Raw genomic sequence first — 25,965 nt, forward strand, 5'->3', positions numbered from 1 at the left:
ACATGAGGCGTAAACGCTGAACAGGCTGACGAATAACAGGGGGTAGTGTGTGTAATGAGGGTTGGTGTGTGTGTGTGTGTGTGTTTGTGTGTGTGTAATGAGGGTTGGTGTGTGTATGTGTGTGTATCTTGGTGTTTGTGCATGTGTATAACCTTCTACACACCATGCAAGGTCACCTTGCTCCTTTTGAGAGATGTGTCCCGATCTGCTGACATCATCATCTTTGTCACGTTGCAGCGCCGTTCTCTATGTCGCTATGACTACTGGCACACTAGAGTCAGGGTAGTCTAGACATTAGAGTGTTTGACTCTCAGCCGAAAGGTCCCTGGTTCGATTCCCTGATGTGCGTTGCCGTTGACTACCCGTACGCATTCCTTACCCAAGATGTCCTGACCTTTACCTGTTTGCTTGTTTGTTTATGACGTGTGTCGCCAAAAAGGAACTGTTGGATTCAGCTGAAATCTCCTCAATCCTAAATTCCATTAATCTCCTGCCGTGGTCATCCGCTTTTCACCTGATGAGGAACTCCCAGTTTGACCGCTGGGAGGAAGACGAATGTGGCATTGTGCCAACAGCTCCTGCAGTATATTCTGCTCCAGGTACAATGCAAGGAAAGGAGCAGCCACGGGAACACGTCCACGTAGAGGCCAGATGCTGGTCAGATGACTCTGTCTCACCCCTTTGCCTTCCCCTTCCCTACCTCCGTCCACTTCTCCTCGGCCGCTGCCTGCTTCCTCTGCCGACGGCAGGCGGCTGCTGTGTAGGCATCATGCACGCGGCAGGGCTAAAAATACTTACGCACAAATGGGCATTTTTGCACCCAGAGTCGCTCGTGGCATGACGATTTGTCATCGTAGACTTCCTCCCCCTCCCCCACCCCATCCTGCCTGCTTATGTTGCTGAAACTGATGATGATGATGATGATGATGATGATGATGATGATGATGATGATGATGATCATGTACCTTTGCAAGCATTAGCGAAGGTCAGCACATAGTCAGCCAAAGGAGAGAGGATAGTGTGGGGGTTAGGGTATACCGGTTATCAACAGCTTCTGGGTTAGAAGTTTTTATTTGACCTTTCTCAATGACTCAATGAGTCTCATTGAGATTAGAAACTATTTTCCAAAGAGAGCCCTTTATACATTTACAAAGATAACAATGCATGAACATACAAAATACAGCTAGAAACAATAATAATAATAATAATAATAATAATAATACATTCATACAAAAATGTGCTGTACAAGTAAATACACACAGTTGTATTCTTACACTTACAGTACATACACAATGTAAGATAAATAAAGTATAAACACGTTTCTCTATATTATGTTCAGATGCTCTAACCTCTACCAGCTCATTAGTGACTAAAACAATATACTATACGATCATATTATACTATGATCCAGAGTGTCCTTTATAAATAGTGACAGTATCAGTCGTCTATTGTGAAAGACCATGAGACACATATGCTGTCTTCATTGAGTCTAAAGACAGGATGCTGAACGAACACCCCACAACAATGGCGCCGTTTCCCCCCAGCAGGGGTCGAAGGTCCATGTGATAGTGATGGCCATCCGTACGGAGCTCCAATCGATACGCAGAACGGGGACAATGTTTTCCAGGCCTCGTCGGGCCGCTGTTGTTGCGTCACCCATAAGTCCCACCCCCCTCAGAGGGACTTCATCTGGACGGCTGCCATAATCCTCTTTACACATGCTGCCCTAATGCAGTGTGTCTGCTGTGAGCCAGCCAGCACACGCACGCACACACACACGCTCACACACACACAACACACACACGCACACACTGGCACACACACACACACACACACACACACTCGCACACTAACGCACACACTAACTCACACTGACACAGACACACACACAAAACACAAACACAGACACGCAGAGACACACTCTTAACACTTACTCAAACACACACTCACGCACACAACCTTCCCTTCCCCGCCACCCAGGAATACACTCTGCGCGCTCCTGGGGGGGGGGGGGGGAATGACTTTGCATTGTCCTGCAGACGCGCCGCAAACACGTCTGCACTGCGGCCCCGCTCAGCTCATGCATATTCCACCGTCGCGCAAATGCGTTACGACACCCCCGCGCGTTGTGTCTCCCACCAGGGCCTGCGGGGCTAACAGGCTGACACTCCAGAGAGGCAGTGGCTGGTGGCTGGTGTCTGCGTGTGAGTGATCGTGATGTGTGATGTAAACCCTGGGCCGATGCCCCCGGAGGTCCCCTCGTGGCACCCCAGCTGGCGAGGCCATCTTGTGCGTCAGGCCGCGAGTCGCTGTGTCCCGCTGTCCATGAACGACGTGTCCCTGTGAGGGCCATTGAGTGCCCGGATGTCCTTGTGTGTCCCTTTGTGTCTGGTTTGTGGCTGCAGGACCAGGATGTCCTTATTTGTCCCTGCACGACCAAGATATCGTTATATGTCTTGTTTTTTAGGTCTATTATGTCCTTGTATGCCTCTCAATGTCCAGGATTTCCTAATGTGTCCCGGATGCCCTTATATAAGTCCCTGCATGTCCAGTTAAACTGCGATGTCCCTACATGCCTTTGCGTCTCCATCGTCTCCCAATGTGTCCCTGTGAGACCCTGTATGTCCATGTGTCTGCGTTGTGCAGTTCATTACATCCCAGAGGGTATGAGTGAGTGGGATGCAATGAAGCTGTCTCTCTCTCTCTCTCTCCCTCTCTCCATCTCTCTCTCTTTTTCGTCTCTCTCTCTAGTCTCTCTCTCTCTCTCTCGCTCTCGCTCTCGCTCTCGCTCTCGCTCTCTCTCATCTCTCTGTCTCTCTGTCTCGTCTCTCGCTCTCTGTCTCTCTCGTCTCCCTCTCTCTCTCTCTCTCTGTCTCTCTCGCTCTCTCTGTCTCTCTCTCTCTCTCTCTCTCTCTCTCTCTCTCTCTCTCTCTCTCTCTCTCTCTCTCTCTCTCTCTCTCTCTCTCTCTCTCTCTCTCTCTCTCTCTCTCGGTTCTGTGTGACGGTACCTTGCATGCTGGCAGAGTGGGCGGAGGAAGATGAAATGAATCGCTCCAGAGGCATTCTTCTCCTCCTCCTACCCCATCCCGCCACACTCCTGCTGAACCCCATCACACGCTTCTGTTGACTTTTTTCCACCACTTTTATTTAATTACAGGCAGCTGCAGAGGCCTCGCATGGCGAACGTTGACCTAAATCAGTAAACTGGGGCAGTTTCCTTTTTTATTTATATATTTTTGTTCACCCCCAACCCCCCCCTTACAACTTTCTTCCGAACGCCTCAGTATTGATTAGTCCATGTCGATATGAAACAGCTGGTTACGTTCTCGCAGTCTCTCTGTATCTCTATCTCTATCTCTTTCTCCCTCACTCTCTCGCTTTCTCTCTCTCTCTCTCACACCCTCTCACTCACTCTCCTGCTCTCTCTCTCTCTCTCTTTCTCTCTGACACCCTCTCTCTCTCTCTCACACCCTCTCATTCTCTCTCATGTTCTCTCAGTCTCTCTCTCTCTCTGCCTGTCTGTGCCCATACAGTGTCTCCCCCTCCTCCCGCAATCGCCCCCCCCGCTGTGTGAGAATTAGCTCGGTTTAAACCGTTGTGACATCTCTCGCTCCTCCCTCATTTCAATCGGCAGGCCATGAAAGTGTGGGGTGGGGGGGAATTAGATATCTCACTCGCTTGCTTCATCCATCCCCTCCCCAGACAAGATGAGGGCTATTATGAAACAAATTGAAGAACCCCCCCCTCTCTCCCTCTCTAGCTCTCTCTCTCTCTCTCTCTCGCTTTGCTCTTCATAGTGTCGGTAATGGATGATGAAAACCAAAGGCAGGAGCTGAACCAGCCGTGTGAAGCATCTCCCTCAGCGCGTAGCAGGGTGTGGGGGGGGGGGGGGGGGTCTGTCCCTTGGAGATGAACATCGACGTAGCTCTTAATTATTTTGTGCGACGTGGAGAGAGGAGAGAGAGAGAGAAGAGAGAGAGTGAGAGAGAGGCTTTGCGATCATCTGTCCATGTATATTGCCTCTCTCCGGCACCGTATGTCTGCCTGCAGTGGTGTGGCTCTTGGCGTTCCACAGAGTGCCCTGTTCGTGGTCTGAATTCGACAAACACACAGATCCATTCCGCGGTTCTGCCCTCCACTGAGATCCCATTCCTGGAAGATGCTGGTCCAAAACCCGAGGCACTTTTCTCTCCTTCCTTCTCTCCTTCTTCTCCTCTTTGTCTGCATTCTGCCGTGGTCCTGCTCTCTCTCTCTTTCCTTCTCTCTTTCTTTTCCTCTCTCTCTCGATTTCTTTGTCACTCTCCCTGTCATTTGCTTTCTCCCCCTGGTTCTCTCTCTCTCTCTCTCTCTCTCTCTCTCTCTCTCTCTCTCTCTCTCTCTCTCTATGTGCACCCGTAGTCTCTCGCCCTCCTGGGAGTAATCCTTCGTGATCCGACGAAGGCATGTGGTGCCACAGGAAAATAGCCTGGCGACAGCTGAAGCCCTTAGCCCTGCTGGAATGTTCAGCCAAGTGCACGTGGCTACACACACACACACACACACACACACACACACACACACACACACACACACACACACACACACACACACACACACACACACACACACACACACACACACACACACACACACACACACACACACACACACACACACACATTGGGGTCCATACGTTGAAATTGTTGTGCGGTGGTAGAACTGATTCGTTCGTTATGACCCGTTATGAGGGAATTAGCCGGCTAGACACAACAAGCAAGATATTCATTGAGCCGCATGTTTAGCTTGGTGGCATTGGATGTAAACATTGGATACAGTGTACCTTATTCATTCAATAGCTTGGAACACCTTTTAAGGAACAGGCATTTCAAACGGGCCATTCAGTTTCAGTCAGTTTACCAAAAGAAACTAACAATAAACAATGAAATCCAATTTAAATCCGCAGCACACTTCTCCAATTCAGGGTGAGAAAGTACATCTTGAGAAACAATTGCACATTCGTTCAGGTATCTTTTCAATAATATGTTTTTCACACATTGAGTTTATCTGTTCTTTTAAGTAAATCATGGAAGGCTTCTCATTAACTGTTGTTTTGGCAGCAGAATTTAAATATACGGAGGCGGTCGAAATGGAGATGATTCGGCCCATTGAATGGACCATTGATTTTTCGGTGTTTCTGTGATTTATAGTTTGTGGGGTCGCAGTTATCATTATATTTGTAAATTGAACCATAGAACCACAGCGCAGACTGTATGGAATCCAACACAGATTCCAACACTCATTCTCGCATGTAATTAACGGTCTGATTATTTAACGGAAGAATGCCAATCCGAGACACGTACACAGACAGACAGACAGACAGACAGACAGACAGACACACACGCACACTTTTTCCATGTCCAAGCAATCTTTCTTGCTGGCCATGCGTCAGATTGCCTTTTTGAGGTCGGCAGAACGTGGAATGCATGACATGGAAAAATAAAATAAATAAAAAGTAGTATTTTTGTGGCTGAGGGTTTAGCTGGATGACAGGTTACATACTTGTCCAAATTCCTGGTTCCCTGCGTTCATTCCCTTTCCCTGCTCCCAGTGCTTGTCTCCTTTCACCGGGGTTGTTTTAGCTCTGCGGCGATGCCCGCAGTGGTTAGATAATCAGACATTTGGATGCAGGCAGGAACAGTCCGAAATGCTGTTACGCAATCGTTTTTCTCTTTTTCTTGGTTTGATAGCTGATTGTTTTGGAGCTGTTGGGAGTTCGACACCGCCGCCCTCACAACAGTGTAAACAGTGGAGTCTATTTTTTTCGCGCGTGTGTTGCTGACTACCGCATACACTCTGTGCCGGTAGAGCAGGCTGCCGAGTTTGTGCGCGGCGCAGGTTTTAGTCAGTGTTGAGGCCGGGGGGTTGCCTTGTTGATTCTAGCCCCCCCCCCCCCCACCCCACCCTACCACCCACAATCTGTCAGATCTCTCCTCCACACCACTCCTCCTCCTCTTTCCCATCATCAACCTCCTCCTCCTCTCCTCCCCCTTCCTCTTCATTACTCCTCCACTGCATGACTCGTCTTCCCTATCATCTACCTACTCCTCACTTCACCTCTCCTCCTCTCCTCTCTTCTCCTCTCCTCTCTTCACCTCTCTTATAACTCCTCCACCACGCTCTTCCCCTCCACTAATCATATACCTCCTCCTCCTCTCTCCTCGCCTTTCTTTCTCCCATCATCATATCTGCTCTACTCCTCCTCTGTCCTATCATCATCATCCTCTCCCTTCTCTTTCTTTCTTCATCAACTTTATCTTCTCCTCCTCTTCTCTATCCTCCTCCTCCTCCTCCTGTTTCTCCTTTCCACTCCTCTCTCAGAGCTGTCTATTCCTAGAATCCAAACCGAAACATTGGAGAGATAGTTACGCAAGCAGATGGAATCACCACTGCAGATAACGTCCCGTAGCTCAGATGTTACTATGTGATGCTCCAGCGTCTCTACAGTACAGCGTGGCTTCACTGTGGGCAGGCTGCTCTCACCCCCCAGAAGTTCTCATCTGATGTAATATCAGGACTGTTGGATCCGAGATTTTATGTTTCCTTTTATTTCCATTTTTGTACGATGGGGTTGTTTTGTGTTGGGAAATGGGTTTAATTGAAGCCAGGTGGAGGTTAACGTATGTTAATGTGACACTTCTCCCAAGATGGGCGAATATGTTTGGAGAGAGAGGGAGAGAAGAGAAGCCAAAGCTAATGCAACCAGGAAGAATAACTAGGATGGATCTTTGTCGTAAAAGTCTTTCCGATGATATTCAGTTATTCATTGCTTTACTCCTTTTGGATTTATACGTTTGGAACTTGACTTAAATCAAGTACTAATGAGGCTCCACATTCACACGGCTGAACTCCTGAAGCTCTTTCCTGGACGTTTAAGCTAGATATCATCATAACAATGCTCGAATTCTGCCTCTTTTTACTCCTCTTTTCTGACTAAACGGGTCGGCTACGTTGCAGCATACCGGTTTAAAGATTCACGGTTCAGTTTTCCCAGATATGAAAACAAATGACAGGGAGTGACTGACACGCAGCGTTCACTAGTAAGACAGCGGGATGGACACGGTCAGCTATCACAGCAGACGTGTCGGATCAGAACACTCCGGATGGATGGTTTGAGTGACCTTAATGAGGCTGACAGCGCCCCTGCCTTTTGGACTACAGTAAAATGTGTCTCCATGAGGTTTTGTTCCTCGTTATGTTTTTTATCCCTCTCCTCCTTCCTTATATCCTCTGGAGCTTCTCGGTGGCTTTTGCCTAATATCTTTGTTCTTCTACCAGATGGACGTTGCAATTTGTGGCGCCAAATCCACAAGATAAACCGTACTGCCAATATTGCCGTTATTCTAGTTATAGAATCTTGATCCGTCAATCTGTCGGGCGACCAATCAAATAAAAGCACAAGCAGTCACATGTCACTTAAGTTTAACTGAGTAATGTTGATTTAAACAGGCCGGCCATACCAAAGCAGATCTATACGGGAATCTTTACAATTGATTGCTTGTAATGCAGTTTTCAGCAGTTCAACCGGTACAGCCATCCCGGTACCCTCAGTGGTACAGCCATCCATCTTTCAAGTCTCCAAAGACTTCCATCCATCCCTTCCATCTCTCCCCAAGTCTCCATAGACATCCATCCAACCTTCCATCCACTTAGCAGCCCTTGTATGCTGCTGTTGGCCCCTTTAGCTACTAGCTAAAACTGCTAGCAACACATGTACCGTTAGCCACATCGGCTTGGCTAGTATGCTAATACCACATCATTAGCGCTACTAGCATAGACGTGAGTACTGACTCTAGCTCCATTAGCCCTGTTAGCCACATTCGTGTTGCCTTCCCCTATTGTCATCGCCGGGCTCCCTCTGATTGGCTTGATTTATGACTCGAGCTATTCTTAGCTTGTGTCTTGTTGGTTGGGCGGATCGGGGGGGTTGCTATGCTCAAGATGGCAGATTGGTGTGTGCTGGTGTGGGGCCAGAAGGCCTGCTGGTTTGCTTTAATAATAAGGGACGCTCCAGTGGGCTGTGTTTGAGTAGCACCTGCCATCTGCGCGTGATAAGGCTGCTCATTTGGTGGGAATGTGTCAGTTAGGAGGAGGTGTGTGTGTGTGTGTCTTTGTGTGTGTGTGTGTGTACAGCCACACTTTTTCTGTAGTGTGCTGCACACTTTCCTAGAATCTGTAGGAAAGTGTGTGGGTGGTGTTTATATTTATTTGTGCATGTGTAGGTGCGTATGAATAATCTGACACACACACACACACACACACACACTGTGTGTGTGTGTGTGTGTGTAATGCAGATGGGTGGGTGGTTGGTTGGCTGTTTGTTTGTGTTTGCGGTGTGTGTAATGCAGGAGCGTGTCTTCTTTTTTCCATGCACTTTCTGGACATGTTACCGCGTGGTGGTTGGGGGCCCCCCGCTTCGCTCCCGGCAGTGACTCTGAAAGCCTCATCTGAAGGCAGGGTGGAGGTCTGCGTTCAGGGGCCACACTCTGGGTCCCGGAGCACCGCACAGCAATGCATCCCATACACTGGGCTCTTTTCATCCACCTCCCATGCCTTTTAATGCACTCGACATGCTCACAGGCGCTTCTGTTCTCACTCTCTCTCTCTCTCTCTCTCTCTCTCTCTCTCTCTCTCTCTCTCTCTGTGTCGCTGTATGTCTTTCTCACTCTTGTCTTGCTCTATGTCTCTCTCTCTCTCTGTTGCTCACTCCCTTTCTCTCTCACAGTTATGTCAGCCTCTCTTGCTGATGTCCCCGTTTTTCTCTCTCTCTCTGTCTCTGTCTCTCCCTCTCCCTCCTTACAAGCTGACTCCCTCACTGCCTGTCTCTGAGCTGCTTTGAAAACAGACAGAAAGAAAGAAAGAAACACCAGAATAATGGAGAGTAAAGACCATAGACGTAGACAGTGGAATGCAGAATGTGCAAATGTCTGACTTTAACCAAACACGGTGTGACTGCTATTCCTCGTAAACCCCCTTTATGTCGTAAGGTTCTTTGTTGAATTCGTTTTTTCAGTCTATGTCTTATCAGCTGAACATCCGACTAAATGTAACTAAACGAAACTATTTCGCCCCTGGCTTGTGGCGGTTGGGTTCTGTAGAAGCTAATGAGAGAAGGGGGCGTCGGAGCAAAATATAATTAACATAATTGTTTCAGCTGTAGAGCGAGGCGTTTGAGGACGAGAGTCCTGGAGCCAGCTATTATTTGAGGAGAGAAAACAAGCTACTTTTTCCAGTGTTGCCTTGCATATCCCCCTGTTTGCTCTCTTTGCTGTCCTTTTTTTAAGGGTGGCACTGGCCCAGGAGGTAGAGCAGGTTGACGCTACTGGAAGGCCGCTAGTTCGATCCCTGGCTCCTTCTAGCTGAGTATCGGGGTGTCCCTGAGCAAGGCACCTCTCCCGATGAGCTGGCTGTCGCCTTGCATGGTTGACACCGCCGTCGGTGTCTGAATGTGCGCATGAACAGATGAATGTGAGGCAGTAATTGCAAAGTGCTTCGAGTGGCCACTGGTTAGAAAAGCGCAATACAAATGCAGTCCCTGTACCATTTGCAGGCAGCCTTGGACTGGTTTTGTCACCTTATCACGTCCCCCTGATGGCTGCTCAGAGCCATATCCTCTCCACGGGTATTTCCGACGCTGTCCATCAATCTGTCATCTAGATGAGTGGCAGTATCTACATTTTTAATCACAAACCGGGAGTTGATGTAAGGGCTGACCTATTACAGATGGGAAACGCACATCATCGCCGTGGTAACGAGATTGCGACAGCCTACCCAGGCTGATCTCTGCGGTCTCCTCTCCCTTTACTTCTGCCCCTCCCCCCTCCTCTCATCTACCCCTTCACCACTTCCTCTGTCTGCCTGTGGGTGGCTGGAATTTAAGTGCACCAACCCAAAGTCCAACTTGAAGGGCTTTTAAGTCCACCAACCGATCAGATCCATAGCTGTGAACACCTTAGACATCAATGGTGTGATGCTAACACACTTCACTTTACTTCTGTGTGTCTGTTTGTGTGTGTTTATATGTGTGTGTATCATGGGCTTTGTGTGGGTGTGTGTGTGTGTGTGTGTGTGTGTGTGTGTGTGTTACCAGGGGTGTGTGTGTACCCAGGGGTGTGTGTGAGTCTGTAAGTGAGTGCCATGGGGTTGATTTGTGTGTGTGTGTGTGTGTGTGTGTGTCATGGTGTGTGTTTGTGTATGTGTTTGTGTGTGTGTGACCAGGGGTGTGTGTGTGTTTGAGCCTAGGGGTGTGTGTGTGTGTGTGTGTGTTTGTGTGTGTGTTTGTGTGTGCCCACTGCCCAGGGATATGTGTGTATTGGGGGGGCGTGTGAGATGGGGGGCTCGCTAATCAGCAGAGGCAGCGAGGCAGGCACGCCCGCCCAGGGGGACGGATGTGAACACATCCTCTTATTTTGTCATGTTTATGCAACACTACACACAGACACACACACACGCACGCACGCACGCACGCACGCACGCACACACAGACAGACACACAGGTTGCATGAAGTACTCATGCAACCAAAAGTTAAAAATCGCCCTTGCCAGGCCATAACAGCACCGTGCCCTGGGGACTGAAGAGGAGTGCTGCCCAACACATCCCAGGCTATTGTTGTTATTCTCTGTATTTTGTATTTCTATTCATTCAGGGACGCTGCTTTTAATCTCCATCCGCATGGGCATAACCCCCCGCCCCCTCCCTTCGACCCCATTGTGTTGTCCGCCAAACGCTCGCTTCAGTTTGTGTGTTTGTGTTTGTTTGTATGCACGCACTTTGCCATGTGGTGAATGTTTCTTGCCGTGTTGTGAATGCTCGTTCGCTCTGAGTCAGCGTTGGGCGTCTTTGAACCGACCCCCGCAATTACAGGCATCATGGGCGCTACCGGTGGTCGCGGCGGGTGCTAGCTGTGGCGGCTAGCCAACATGGCTAATCAGCGCGCAAATCGTCACACGCCCGCGTTTAATGAAAAGCCGAGTTTCCTGGCGATGTTGAAGGAGGCTTTCATTCAAAGCGTGCGGGTGTATGCACACTGCTTAGCATCGAGGCTGTGCGCGCGGGCGCGTGTGTGTGTGTGTGTGTGTGTGTTTGTTTTGCAGCCATGCTCATGCAAGACTCAATGCGTTGTTGGGGCTTTGACTCTGAATACATTCGACATTGAAGTTGTTGATATTTCAGATTCAAGTTCATGCTTAATGCTAAATGCTTACTCATTAGTAGGGCTGGGTATTGCCAGGTACCTCACAATTCAATTAGATTGTTTAGGTCTTGATTCGATTCGATTTCGATTCGATATTGATCCAATTGCTTCGATAACGATCCAATAATAAGTGCAGATGACAAAAAATACCTAAACATTATTTAGAATTAACCATTTCAAAATTAATTAACCATTTCATTGTGCTTTAACTAGCAAAAAGGGAATACACCATTGTATAGTATTGTTCCTGAGCTAAACTTGCAGCATAAAAGTAATAATCATAACATGGAAAAATGTTAAAGGGCATGTACATTTAGGCATACTCACTTCTAGATTACAATGACTGAGTATGCTTCTTCTTTTTTTTAATGGAAATAATCAATTTCATCTGGCATGCGCTGTCTGACACTTGAACACTTTTGGGTTGTAAATCCTACATTATCTAAGTAGAAGTACGTCGATGTGATCTCCAGGTCCTTTGATGCATGCAAATCTTAACATCAGGATAGTCTGCTGCTTATGGTGTTTGACCCACAGCCCAAAGGTTCTAGGATCGAAGCCCACAGCCGCAAATGGAGCCAATGCATCCTTTAGCAAGGCCATGGCGTCCTGACCCCGTCCTGCTCCAACATGAAAAATGGGGAAGTCCACTTCAAGTCACATCGCTGTGATGAACGATTGATTTTTTCATCAGGAGGTTCAGAGTTGTTTTCAGTACAGTCGGTGTCGACTGCCCTCCTTTCACTCTGATAACCACAGGTCATCGCCACTGATAGGCGACTCGTTCTGGATCTCAGCGCGGAGCTGAACTCCTGTTCGGGGTGGATAAACCCTCCGTTCTCTGAAGGATTAATTAGCTCTGTTCAAACTGTCATTTCCGCCTCTTCAACTGCGGAACTACACACTCCTTCCTTCATGTGCGTCTTCCCCGGGGGATTGTACTGCGTTCATAAAAGTAAACCCGGAGAGAGGATATTTGTTGAGAAAGGACTGTTTGAAATAGAGATAAACAGAGAGTCAGGAAGAGAGAGTCAGAGAGTTTTGACACAGCGCTACAGTCAGGCCGTCACAATAAGAGCGCAACTCGTCAAGCAAATCATTCAATTGTTTATGAAAACGGTACGGAAAAATAAGGGCGTTCTCTGATAGAATAAAGACTTGAATCAGGGTGTATTCAATAACAGCGTTGTTTTGGAAGATTTAAAATAATAGATTCTTGGGGGTTTTCAGTTCTCTTTGTTTCTTATCTCAATACAAGTCCCAAGATTAATGGTTTTAATGAAACATAGCTTATCGAACAGACACACTTTACAGTTATGCAGTCGTGTTTATGATTCAACCCACGTATGTCCGGTTCACATGTTCATGTAGGTCCTGGGGGCTTCTCGTAGATGCAGTTTTCGGTGACCGCTTTTCCTTTTCATTATCTTTATCTTTTTAATAATTAATTTTATTTCATCTTCCATCCCACCTCCTCAATTTATAGTCACATACACGTGTGTGTGTGTGTGTGTGTGTGTGTGTGTGTGTGTGTGTGTGTGTGTGTGTGTGTGTGTGTGTGTGTGTGTGTGTGTGTGGGTGGGTGGGTGGGTGGGTGGGTGGGTGGGTGGGTGGGTGTGTGTGTGTGTGTGCGTTATTTAAACATTCCTCTTAAAAACGCTTTTTTTGGGACGACCGGGTTGCAAATGGTTTCATCATCTTGTGAAAGGTTACCTGTCTCTGTTATCCTCCCTATGTGTGTGTGTGTGTGTGTGTGTGTGTTTGGGAGCAAGAGAGATTAGTGAAATCCATATCAAACATTAAAAAGTGTGTACAAATCTCTGTTTCTGCGTAAAACTCTTGGCATTACATTGGTCAGGGATATCCTTGTGAAATGATTACCTGCCATCTCAAATGTGTGTGTGTGTGTGGTGCGGTTGTCTGTGGTGTGGTTTTGATGGAAATAGAGTGCCTTTGGGATTTTCTTTGTTTATGAAACAACATTCTCACGTTACTGTACTGATTGCATCTGTAGATAAGTTCCACCCTCAAACATCTACCCGCATTGATTAAACAGTTTTACTTCCTCTCTCTCTCTCTCTCTCTTCCTTTCCTCCACTTCAGTAATATTAGCCTCGAATTTCCTGTCTTTGTCTCTCTCTCTCTCTCTCTCTCTCTCTCTCTCTCTCTCTCTCTCTCTCTCTCTCTCTCTCTCTCTCTCTCTCTCTCTCTCTCTCTCTCTCTCACCCCCCCCCCCCATGAATAACCAGACTTTATTGACATGACTTTACGCTATGATAACGTCAAATCAATATTAAATTGCGATTACACCTGCCAACGCGCGTGCGTGCGTGCGTGCGCGTGTGTGTGTGTGTGTCTATACACATCCATTTAGTCGGAGATGGATAGGCTATTATAAATCGCTGTTATAAAAAATGACAGCACACACTTTTGGCCTGGATGTGTGAGAGTCGGGTCTCAATTCTATCAATTCCTTCAGACTGTGATCCAAATCTTCTTTCATTGGATAGACATTAAAGAAACACTGTGCTATACTACCAGCACACCCCCTCCCCTACTTCCATTTACCAGACGTGCCACGCATACACACCATTTTAAATGCTTCAGATTTCAAAACAATCCTTGATGTAGGTCAACCCTATGAGAAATACAAGTACCCCACTTTGAAACACATATTGTTAGATGTAACAGATCGTGCATGATAAAATAAAGCCAGGGGTTATTTCTGAGTGTACATCTGCTAACATGCTACTGCAGATAAACGTTTAGCATATGGCTACGTTAGCGGTGGCTGAAACCACACGTGCACACACACGCGCACGCATGCAGAATGGGATTAGCGAGGAGGGAGACTGGATAACTTTAGCACACTGCCCTATATTTCTCTTTTTAATCTGAGTCATCTGTGATAGACCCGCCATCAACTCTGAGCTCTCCAGGTCACTGTCCTTCGTCGGCCTTCTGTCCATATACACATAACGATGACTTAACGCTCACCTTTGACCCATTAGAGCTCATGAGCATATTGACGACAACAAAGAAACATCCACGTTCCGAGATCCCTCACGTTCTAGGCAAAACCCTCCAACCTTTGCAGTATTTATTCTAGGCTGTATCTCTTCTGTTCTGTGAATCGGTATGCTACTGGCAAACCTGTAAAACAGGGACATGTATATCTCTCCTCTACCCTTCTGTATGGATCCTGCTATTGATTGTGCATATGTTAGGGACCATACAGAGCTTTTGTGCATGCATGCTGGGACGCTGCGTGGTGAGAAATGCATCAGCTTTGCGTTTCACTGGTTTCTGAATATAGCTGCAGGAAACCAGAACAGCTCTCGCTCCACTGCTCTAGGAGGTGTCGGGGGGGTGTGTGTGTGCATGTGTGCTTGTGCGTCTATGATATTTGTGTGTGTCTGTCTATATATATTAAAGCAGCAGCAGAAGTCCAGTGACGGGTTCCTAGATTCCATCTGATGAAAATTGAAATGATCTCTCTCATACACGCACATGCATCCACTGGCGCACATTCACAACCACACACGCACACATACACTGGCGCACTCACGCACACACGCACGCACGCACGCACGCACGCACACATCCACAAACACACGTTCCCAACAATGCATCCGCTGACGCATGCAAGCACCCCACGCACGAACCGACACACACACACACGCGCATACCCATGCGCTCACCGACACATTCGCGCACGCACCCCACACACTCACGCACCAACAATCACATCCACTGATGCATGCACACACCCACGCGCGCACCCACACACGCCCGCGGAAAGCTGTTTTTCTTCTTTCTGAGAAAAACCTTGGATTTTTGTTTTAATGAAGGTGCCCATGAAGATATATATTTTCCCTCCTCAGTGGGTAGAGTTGATGGACAGCCATTGTTGACCTCCTGCAGAAGCATCCTGATTGGAGGGTTATTGTGGCGTTGTGATTGGTGGAGGTGGCTATCGGGATGAACGAGGTGTTTGGAAAGAGACGCTGGCACACAGAAACGGAGGAGGTGAAGTTAAAGCCGTTCCCCATGGCTGACTACCCAGAATGCCTTTTGTCTGCCCTGCCTGTCAGAATCCCTATTGTGTGTCTGTGTGTGTATCATGGACTGCTGTTGACATTTCATTATCTAGCTAACTCCCGGACAGTCGATGTCTGTTTTCCCGTAAATATATGTATGTTATCATATGCACTTAAATCCCCCACACGCACGCTCGCACGCACGCACGCACCCTCACGCACATTCACACACATGCACATGCACACACACACACACACACAAACACACACCTACAGCTTCACACATACACATAACACAGATGCCTATAAAGAATGCTTATGCATTAGAATATTTATCTCTGATCACCGACATAGTTTGTATCTGTGTAGGTGTGTGTGTGTGTGTGTGTGTGTGTGTGTGTGTGTGTGTGTGTGTGTGTGTGTGTGTGTGTGTGTGTGTTGGAGCCTCTCCGTGAGTCATCCAGCATGCCCCACTCCCCGCACCGTGGAAGCCCCAGCGCAGAGCTCCGTGACCGGGTCCTGTCTTCGGATCCTTGGCTCATCCCCAGGAAAGCACCTTTTAGCCTGTGTGCACACACACGCACACGCACAAACGCATTTGCGCACACACACACACACACACACACACACACACACATCACACTCACATATATTTACAAAGACACACACACACGCGCACAAACGCATTTGCGCACTCACTCACACACACACACACACACACACACACACACACACACACACACACACACACACACACACACTCACATATATTTACAAAGACACACACACACGCGCACAAACGCATTTGCGCACTCACACACACACACACACACACACTCACATATATTTACAAAGACACACACACACACACGCGCGCACAAACGAATTTGCACACTCACACGCACACACCCACACACACACACTCACATATATTTACAAAGACACAGACACACGCACACAAACACATTCGCACACACTCACATATAACACTTTAATCTGTCCCTCACACTCGCTCTCAGCTCTCGGTACTAGAAGAGACAGCTCCAAATGCACTCAGATTTTGTGTGTGTGATTGTGTGGGGGGAGGAAGTGTGTTGGTTGGCGTTTGAGTGTGATGTGTGTGTGTTTGAGTGTGAAAAAAAGGGTCCTGGTATTTCGTGCATTGGTAAGGGGAATGATCAACATGAACCTTCTTGAAATGTGGAGAGATGATCAGTCAGACTTCTCCTAATAGGGCGAAGGGACAGGAAACAAGAGTGTTTTTGTATTGTGGCAAAAACAGCGGTACACCAGAGAGAGGGAGAAAAGACTTTTGGTTTCGTCTGCGCGTTTTGCATCGCTGTAATAGCTCTCATTTTTTTCGGTCTGGCCTAATAGTCGACACTTTCCTGAACACACGCACAAACGCGCACACACACACACAAACACACAGACAGAGACCCACACACACACACACACATACACACACATGCACACATGCACACACTTGCTCAGAGTCAGCGCACATTCAAACGCTCGCATTAGGCTGTGAGCTGTTCCGCGATTTTGTATCGAAATACCAGATTCAGGCTCCTGTCTCCGATGTCCGAAGGAACGATGAGGTAAACCTCCTCTGGGCCCATGCATTATACTGCCTCAGTGAGTCATGTGAAGGCGATGACCAGACCCAAAGCGTGCAGTGATACACACATTTACATTTAGGGCATTTAGCAGACGCTTTTATCCAAAGCGACTTACAATAAGTGCATTTGTTACAATAAGTACATTTGTCATAAGAAGTGAAACAATATATTGCTGTCGGTACAGTAAAGATGTTCATAGAACCAAGTGCAAGTATTACAATCGCTAGGCTAACCCATTCCCCGTGTAAAGCAATGATACTAGCTACTGTAGATGCTACACAATTAAGTACCTTGAATAAGTGCAATGTACAAGTGCCAGGACGTACAACATTCAATGGTGGCTGTGCATTGGTTTCTATGCAGAGTCGAGGTGAACTCTGAACAGGTGAGTTTTGAGTCTTTTGCGGAAGCTGGTGAGCGACTCTGCGATCCTGACATCGGTAGGGAGCTCGTTCCACCACTGAGGTCCCAAAACAGAGAAAAGTTGTGACTTCGCTGATCGACCACACAGCGCATGGAGGAACAGGTTGGGGTTAAGGCGCCGTGCATCACGGATGACACGGGGTAGACTGCAGACGTTGGGAGATTGAACCCAAAATCATTAAGCTGCACGTCTGAACACGCTTAATGTTACTGGTCCATCTCGTCCAGGACACTCTGCCTATCCTGCCTAAACCTTGAATAAAAACAAAGGATTGATATAGCTGAGACAGTAAAGACCTTCTGATCCATGGTGATAGATAGATACTAACCCAAAGGGTTGGGTTAGGTCTTAATTTTTGGACAGAAGAAGGTGTGAAAAAGAAGGTGTGAGTTTAGGTCTCTTTTGGATTTGTGGGGAAGCATCTCTGCAGTAGCTTTCACAACGTACCACAGAGTGGCCGCGACAGACTTCCGGATCACAAACTGCAGCGGGACCCCCATTGATCGAGCCACCTCCCTCGGGAGGAGTCAATCACATGCCTCGGCACTCACCCACATGTGCACACCTCATGCACGCCACCACAGAGCCTCACACCGTGCCTTGATCCCTTTCCCCTTGGATGTCACCTGGGTGTGCACGGCACCGCGCCCCCCTCGCTCTCGGTCGCTCCCAGATTAGCATATTAAACACCAAACATTGAATAATTAACGCCACCGGAGTGTATCGCGCGAGTCGATCGTGTGCCGGATCAGATGTGAGGGGAGGGGGAGAGGGCGAGGGGGGGGGGGAATGAGGTTAGAGCGCAACGCTGGGAATCCTTTTGAACTCTGTTTGCCTGGCGGTCCTCTCTGGAGATTGTTACCGGTGTGTCGGTGGCTTATCGGCTGTGGGTTTAGATCCGCCACCAGTGACTCGTTGATGCTTGGTCCCGTTTGGGGGTACGCCCTTTGGAACCTTTTTGATCTCTGAACCTTAACGTATCTCCATTTGACTGGCTAAAAAGACTGGATTTTACACCAAGCCTTTTACTGTTTATTAGTTCTTTAGTAGAAGCTTTCATCATAAGTGGATTTGTTGAGCAGGTGAGCACGCCCTACTTAATGCTGACCAGAGGTTAAGTATAGGGACATTGGGATCTAATCCTAGCTGGGAGTGCATCATCTAAGTCCGGATTAGATCCTCCTCTCTGCAACCATAAAACCATGCTTTCACCGGTCACCCTGTCCGTATACAACCTCTTCCAATTCCTGAATGGCTCTGGATGCCTTCGACCAAGGAAGGAGGAGCGAGCAGCGCTTATTTATTTATATATCTCTGGCTCTCGCTCAAAGCCGGTGGCAGTTTGTGGCCGTTTCTAAGAAGCTTAAGAGAGTTGGAGCGTGGCGCGTGTTTCTGAAAGGTCCCGGCACTGACAGAGTGAAAAAACATATGTAAAAATAATCCACTCCATTAGACTTCCTAGTGACACACACACACTCACACACACACACACACACACACACACACACACACACACACACACACACACACACACACACACACACACACACACACATATGTGTGCACACTCACATATGTGTGCACACTCACATATGCACAGATCAAAACAGACTATGGGATTAAAAACGAGGTAGAAATGTGTTCAGAGGAAGGAATCTTTGGTATAAGCCTTGCAGTGACAGAAAGCACTGAATAATTGTTCTGGGGGTTGTCTTTTTGAATCCCAACCAGAAAGGTACTGGGTTCGATCCCCCATTGTTCACAGTTTGTTAGGCATCCTTAAACAAGATGTCTTCCTCATGTTCTACATGTTCATTATGACATGTATCTTCATCTGAATTACATGTGAATCACGTTGGGTGAAAAGGTTGACGTGATGAATAAATACTACAGTTAAACAAGGTTGCTTGTAAGTTCAGTGTATACGAGCGACCGGTTTTGTAAGTGAATGTTCTCTATCATTGAGAAGACACGGAATTAGCTGGGAAATCTAAACAACCAATTATGTAAATGAACAATTAGCATGATGAATGCAAGGCCTTGTTTGAACGCAGCCACTCGGATGTCAAATTCAATTCCTGCAATTCAAAGACACATTTTTTAGTGATCAGCTATTCAGTGATCTCATACAGTGATATACCATTTTAAGAGAGCAACAAATCCTATACCATTCAGGATGAGCATCGTACAGTAAAAGCTTTTATGCTTTAGGCCTATTGGACATTATGAGCAGGTACGGTTCAGTCGTCAGAGCCAACGACACTACAAGAAAATGGTTTATAATTGGGGTCTGAAAGCAGAATCCAAAGTTGTTCTCGCTCGGAGTCAACAACCCTGACCTAGTAATGCATCATCCGGGCTCTTCTTAAAAAAGCTGACATTTGTGTGCGAGACACTTTTAAAGCTAATTTTATCGAACACTTGACCAATCGTAAAGCCAAGGATGAACATTATGATACTTATGACCGCTTGGACGAGTTATTTTCTCTCCGCCCACGAGGCGGCCTTGAAGTCGGCCTCCCGACGCGTCTGTAGAGAGAGAGGTAAGGGTTGCTGACGGCGATGGAGATGGCGGCTGGCCGGTGAATCCACTCAAAGGAGACACGCAGCGTGTCGGTGTGGAGCCACCAACGCTAACCAACCTCTCTCTCTCTGGTGTTATTAGTCTACTCCACCCTGCAGTCTCTCTCCCGTTCTCGCTCTCTCTCGCTCTCTCGCTTTCTCTCTCTCTCTCTTTCTCGCTCTCTCGCTCTCGCTCTCTCTCGCTCTCGCTCTCTCTCTCTCTCGCTCTCGCTCGCTCTCCCTCTTGCTTACTCGCTCTCGCTCTTTCTCTCTCTCTCTTGCTCTCTCTCTCTCTGTGTCTCTGACATTTGTGCACATGCAGTTTGTCTTGCGGACTTATGTGTGTGTTGACTTCATTTTCTACTTGTTTGCTGTCTATTTTTTCCTAGTTCACTTTCATCACCTTGTTGTCTTTCTGTCTTGCTGTGTTCCCCCCCCTCTCTTTTGTCTTCTCATCTGTCTCTCTCTCTCTCTCTCTCTCTCTCTCTCTGTCTTTCTCTCTTTCTCTCTTCTCGTCTTTTTTCGTCATGTCATCATCTGTTCTAATGATGGTTGTGAATGTCATTGTGCCTTTGATTCCTTCTTACTTCCTGTATTTCCCTCTCCCTCTTTCTGTGGGATGTGATGGCATGTGTCTACCAGATGTGTGTGTGTGTGTGTGTGTGTGTGTGTGTGTGTGTGTGTGTGTGTGTGTGTGTGTGTTTGGTCGCACCGGTTTGACTCTAGTGTCTCTGCATTTGTATTTTTCAGCAGGACTGTTCTGTTTAATATATTCATGTATCCAGTTGAATAAAATGACAGTGACTGTGAGCGAGCGTGCGTGTGTGTGCGTGTGTGTGTGTGTCATTGTGTGTGTGTGTGTCTGTGAATGTGTGTGTGCTTGTGTCACATTTGTTTTTGTGTGCTGCCTTATGTTGTATATTTCCCTACTGCCTTTTCTTCGTGTATTCTGCTGATGGAGACGGCTTTATCGCTTTCTAATTTTTCTCTCGCTGTCCTTCTCCTTCTAAATGCGTTTCCAAACCCCTGCCGTGAGGACATACTTAATCCAACCAGAAGCCACCTCTCCTAACAGTCCCCGCCCTTTCGCTCTTATTTCCTTGGCTGTGATTGGTCACACCTCCTGTCATCTTGCAGGTGTGGAAGAAGCGAGGAGCATTCTGGATCTGCTTGACTCATCGCCGCAGGGCGCTAGCCAGTTGGCACGGACAGATAGACAAGATACAGCAAAACGGACAAATAGACATAAGCAGTGGGAAATGGGGAAACAGCTGGTTTGTGGATTTATTGACGGGAAGCTATTAATTTTAGCCCTGCTCTGATGATTCTAAACTGAATAATTTAGTTTGCTGCAGCTAGGAAAGTCACTTGGATAATACCTTAGCTTGACACATATTGAGTGTGTGTGTGTGTGTGTGTGTGTGTGTGTGTGTGTGTGTGTGTTTCATCTTCAAAAGTGATCGTAATTGGGATTAATTGCAAAGGGAAATGGTCACACTAGCAAGCAGTAATCAAGACCCCACACATTCTACACACACACACACACACACACGGATTCAGCAGCTTCAACTTTTCATTGGTTCCTTGATCCCATGGGTTGATGTGTAATAACATTTTTATCCATCTGCGACACTTAACAGATTACACAGAAGATTTCCTTCGGGGTTCATGAGAAGTGAGTAATGAATGTACTCACTTCTATGAGTTAGTGGAAATGTCTATCGGTGTGCGTTGGTGAACATACGCGTGTGTGCACGTTCTGATTCAAATGGCAGTGTCTCGTTTTTCACACGCCACCATCTCAGCGCCCCGGCCCTCGTTTCCCGCTCACACTTTGTCGGATTATGTTTCACATTTCCTTTCATTTCTACCTCCACTGTGCCTCCACACAGCTGGGTTGTCGTGACTGCAGCCGGCGACTCTGTGCACTCTGTCTGTCAGTCTTTTGAAGTCGTTTTCCGTTTAACGGAGGAACCTGTCAGCCAGGGGTGCTGTTTTTTGGACTGTGTGAACTCCTCCGATGTTAATATGACAGGCCCCGCAGCTTCCTGGAATTAAATATCTCCCCCCCCACCCCCATAACATCTAACCCCACTCCCCTTTGCCCTGGCCTGTGTGTGTGTGTGTGTGTGTGTGTGTGTGTGTGTAAAAGAATAATATGTTGTATTAGGATGGACAAGTGCTTAAGGTTTTGGATTCCCAACCAAAAAGGTTGCGTGTTCAATTCCCTCAATGTCTGCGGTCTACATGGCCAGGTGCCCTGGCCCAAAGAAGCCTTCTCATGAATCATATGTATCTTACTGCACTGTGGGTTACTTTGGATTCAAATGCCTTCTAAAAATGACTTAGTGGGAAGTGGGAGGAAAGGGGAAATTATCATTCAGGTTTCATTTCCAGATGTCAAAAGAACTGGAAAGCAATCACAAGGTTGAGATTTAGAGACGAAAAACAACTTGAGGAAACCAACCGATTTATCGATTGGACCATGAATATTCGTTCTCATAATTCAGATGAGCAGTTGGCATAACATGGCCTTGGACGACCTCCACTTACCTCAAGGGTTGGAAGACTGAAAAAGAGAGTGTGAATCGAGAGACTACGAAAAAGAGTGTTCACGTGTGCCTACGGAGCAAAACTTTGTGTGTGTGTGTGTGTGTGTGTGTTTGTGTCCATGCTTGCGTCAACGTGACAGCGCAAACCTCAGGGTAATATGTGTGAATTACGTGTCCTTGTTTATGCAGCCGTGTGTTTAGCCGGCCTGCTGTCATCTGGCTGGAGGATCTAGGCTGAGGCCGGTGGAGTGGAGTGGCGGTTTCGGCTCGCAACCCCTCCGAGGCTGACAGGGAATCTGTCAACCGCCCCTCTGCGCTGATGGGCTAGCGGTTAGCCTCTAGCGGCGCTAAGTGCTGCTCGCGGCCTAATCGATGCAGAGGGCCCTCCATTTTGTCCGAGTCCTTCTTGTCTCCCTCTCTGTGCATGTCTTGAGTTTTTTTTTGCTTTTCATCATTTTAATCTTTTTCGCAACGCTTGTTTTTCCGTTCCCTTCACATTTCTTGAATTACTTGTGAATTGTTTGCTCTTCCCCTCTCCATAATTCCTCATTCACCTCACCCTCTCTAGCTTTCTCTTTCTTTTTAGTCTTTCCTTCTCTCTTGGTCTGGCATTTCTTTCTGTCTTTCTTTCTAGTGTTTTCTGTCTTTCCTTCCAAAGCATCTGTTTCCTTTCCCCTTCACGTGTCTCTGGCTCGCGTCTGTCTTGGTGCTTCACACCTGTCTCTAACGGACGGGGTCTTGTGGTTCTCTCTCCAGTGTTGGCCAGCTTCAGAGGGACCGTTCAGCACGGCCTCCCGCTGGAAATCGGAGACACGGTGCAGATCCTGGAGAAATGCGAAGGTACAGGCATGCACGCACACGCACAGATGCACACGCACACGCACCTGCACGGAGAACCACACACAGATGCAAGCACACACACATGCGCACACGCACACCGTCACACGCATGCACACAGACAAACAGACAGACACACACTCACACACGCACGCACACTTACGCACACACAAACATGCAAACATGCTTGAACACATACACGCAAATCACACAGCTTCTTCTTCCGTTGTCTTGCTTCCTTATTCGTTCGAGCCTCATGCCGTTGTCCACCGTGTGAAACACAAAGAAGGGGGGGGGGCAAATGGAGAAGGATTGGTTTTTCATTGCTTGATTTCGTAGTTCGTATTGTTGTCTTTCGACAGTATTTCCGTACTGTCCTAATATTATGGAATAAATGTGCCATATTAAACTCTCCTATTCTAGACGTTTTTTTTTCCGACCAGAGGTTTCAAAATATTCAAATATATTTAACTCGGTCTCCCGCGCTTTTGGCAAACTGGAAATAAATCAAATAAATCCATGACCGATTATGATTATCTGCGCCATTTACATCCCAATAATAATTCCTCTGCCTTCCTGCCACGAGACTTAAGAGATAAATGCCGCTGCTTAAGTTGGTTGTAAGCCAAGCAAATGAGTTTGGATTAGCTCACGGGATCGCTGGCTGATAGGTGAACGTATTAGATCATCGCCACCACTAACAAAGAACCGGGTTCGGCTCCCCCTCCATGACTCATATCTTGCACACAATAAAAGACCAAAGAATCATTTCACCGCGGGTCAGAGGTTTAAAAATGATCTCCTTTACAGTATAATCGCTGGTAATTACTCCAGCTCTTGCCCCGGACCAAATATGTCATAAAACATCCACCCTATTACCCCTTTTATTAAGGGAAATATATTCAGTCCTTCTGATGAATATTCCTCCCATACTTCGGCTTTAAGCTGTGTGGTTGCAGCTAAACTCCCTCCTCTTACTTGTGTATTTCAATTTCAGAATCCATCTTTCATGCTTACCCTAGTCATTTCGAAGATGCTTTCATCCAATGGCTTTCCAGTGCATTCAGCTGCATGCCATGGAGAAGCATGTAGAGGATTCAGGGATCCGCTCTCTAGGATGTCTGTGAGCAGGCTGTAGGTGTAGGGGATTTAACCCTACGTCCAGGTTGGCAGTTGGCACACCCTAGCCACTGACATGACATTAAAGAAGGAGTCTTCTGGTCTTTTCGTTACTGCAGGCTGGTACCGTGGATTCATCCTGAAGAACCCAAACACCAAGGTGAGAGATGTGTTTGGCTGTGTGCATGTGCACACCAAAATGTGGGACTATATTATATATATTATATATATATATATATATAAATAATATATATATAGGTATATACGAATGCAATCGATAAACTTCACTGTGGTGAGTGAAGTTCAATCCATGTCCATGATGGATGGATAGACTCCGAGGTGGTTCAGTTCACCAGGTAGTTGATCTCTTTATCGATCTCATGACGGATTGGACGCTGCCACTTGTGATGTCACCAGAGGATGTGTTTTTTTTAAATGGCTTCTTTTAACGAACAGCCAACTTCACACCTGGTGGTAAAATAGGGACCCTTTAATATATTGCCAGGGGATGTGTATCTCTCTACTCTCTCTCTCTCCCCCCCCCCCCCCCCCCTAGTAGGCACTTTAAGTAACAACGGTCAACGTATTGATCACGCAGCGTCATGCCTTCTCCCAGTATTGGGCCTGCTAAGGGCTGTTAGCGCTAAATGCTTCCGATAGCGCAGGAAGGAAGGCTATTGATTAGCGCTGTGTGGCTTCTTCTTCTTCCTCTGAAGGGGATCTTCCCATGCAGCTACATACACTTGAAGAGCGCCCACATCAAGAACAAAGGTGAGCAACGTTCACTCTGTGTGTGTGTGTTTGTGTGGGTTTGCCCAGTCTATTATATTATCTATGAGGTCACTCTTTCTGTGTGTGTGTGTGTGTGTGTGTATGTTTTGTGTGTGTGTGTGTGTGTGTGTGTGTGTGCGCCATGTATTGTCTCCATTCTATTGCCACGCTGTACCTCCTTTATGGGAATAGACGTATTCATCTGTGTCTTTCTGCTTCTCTGTAAATGTGTACTCTCTGTCTCTGCCCGTGTGCCTGCAACACAATGGGCTTCATTTCCATGATGTGCTGTTTGTCGTGTTGTGACAGCCTGGGTCCTGCCGTTCCGCATGTGTGTGGGCCCTTCAGTGAAGGCTGCTGTCACACAATGTTCAATCCTACATGTTTTTGCACATTCACACAAATGTATGCAAACGTGCAAAGCGATTACTTTTCATAATTTCAGTCTATATGCATACGTTCATTTAAGATTGTCTCCATCAGATGTATAAACATAAAAAAAAAACTATTTTGTTGTAAAGATGTTTTTTTTTAAATATATATCTTTGACACATATATTTCACATAAATGTATGTATTTTAAAGCAATCTCTCGCTCTCCGTCTCGTTTTCTCTGTTCCAATTGTTGGTCTCCTCAATGCATTTTTCCAAAGCCCTGCCGTGTGTTTCACACTTGAACAATTCTGATGTGGTAATATACAACCGTATATTATCCCGTGTCATCACCGCGGCTATGCGACACACGGGAGATTGAAGGAGGGCGTGATGTGTAACGCAGGTCTCTGCTCTGTTTGTGTGACCCTGCAGG

The 25,965-nt window shown here is 47.1% G+C and overlaps 1 protein-coding gene across 1 annotated transcript in view; it reads left to right on the forward strand.

Moving 5' to 3' along the window:
- Nucleotides 1–662: 662 nt before the first annotated feature.
- dock4b (dedicator of cytokinesis 4b) overlaps nt 663–25,965 on the forward strand; it is a gene marked incomplete at its 5' end in the record, with an annotated part of 122,481 nt that continues 97,178 nt past the window's right edge. Inside the window, 7 exon segments of the mRNA XM_079755965.1 lie at nt 663–760; nt 2,143–2,204; nt 2,647–2,664; nt 23,188–23,271; nt 24,507–24,547; nt 25,104–25,158; nt 25,468–25,489. Of these exon segments, the coding sequence (XP_079612091.1) occupies nt 663–760; nt 2,143–2,204; nt 2,647–2,664; nt 23,188–23,271; nt 24,507–24,547; nt 25,104–25,158; nt 25,468–25,489 (380 nt within the window).

The sequence above is a fragment of the Pollachius pollachius genome, assembly GCF_949987615.1.
Source record: "Pollachius pollachius genome assembly, chromosome: 18".
Taxonomy (NCBI): Eukaryota; Metazoa; Chordata; class Actinopteri; order Gadiformes; family Gadidae; genus Pollachius; species Pollachius pollachius.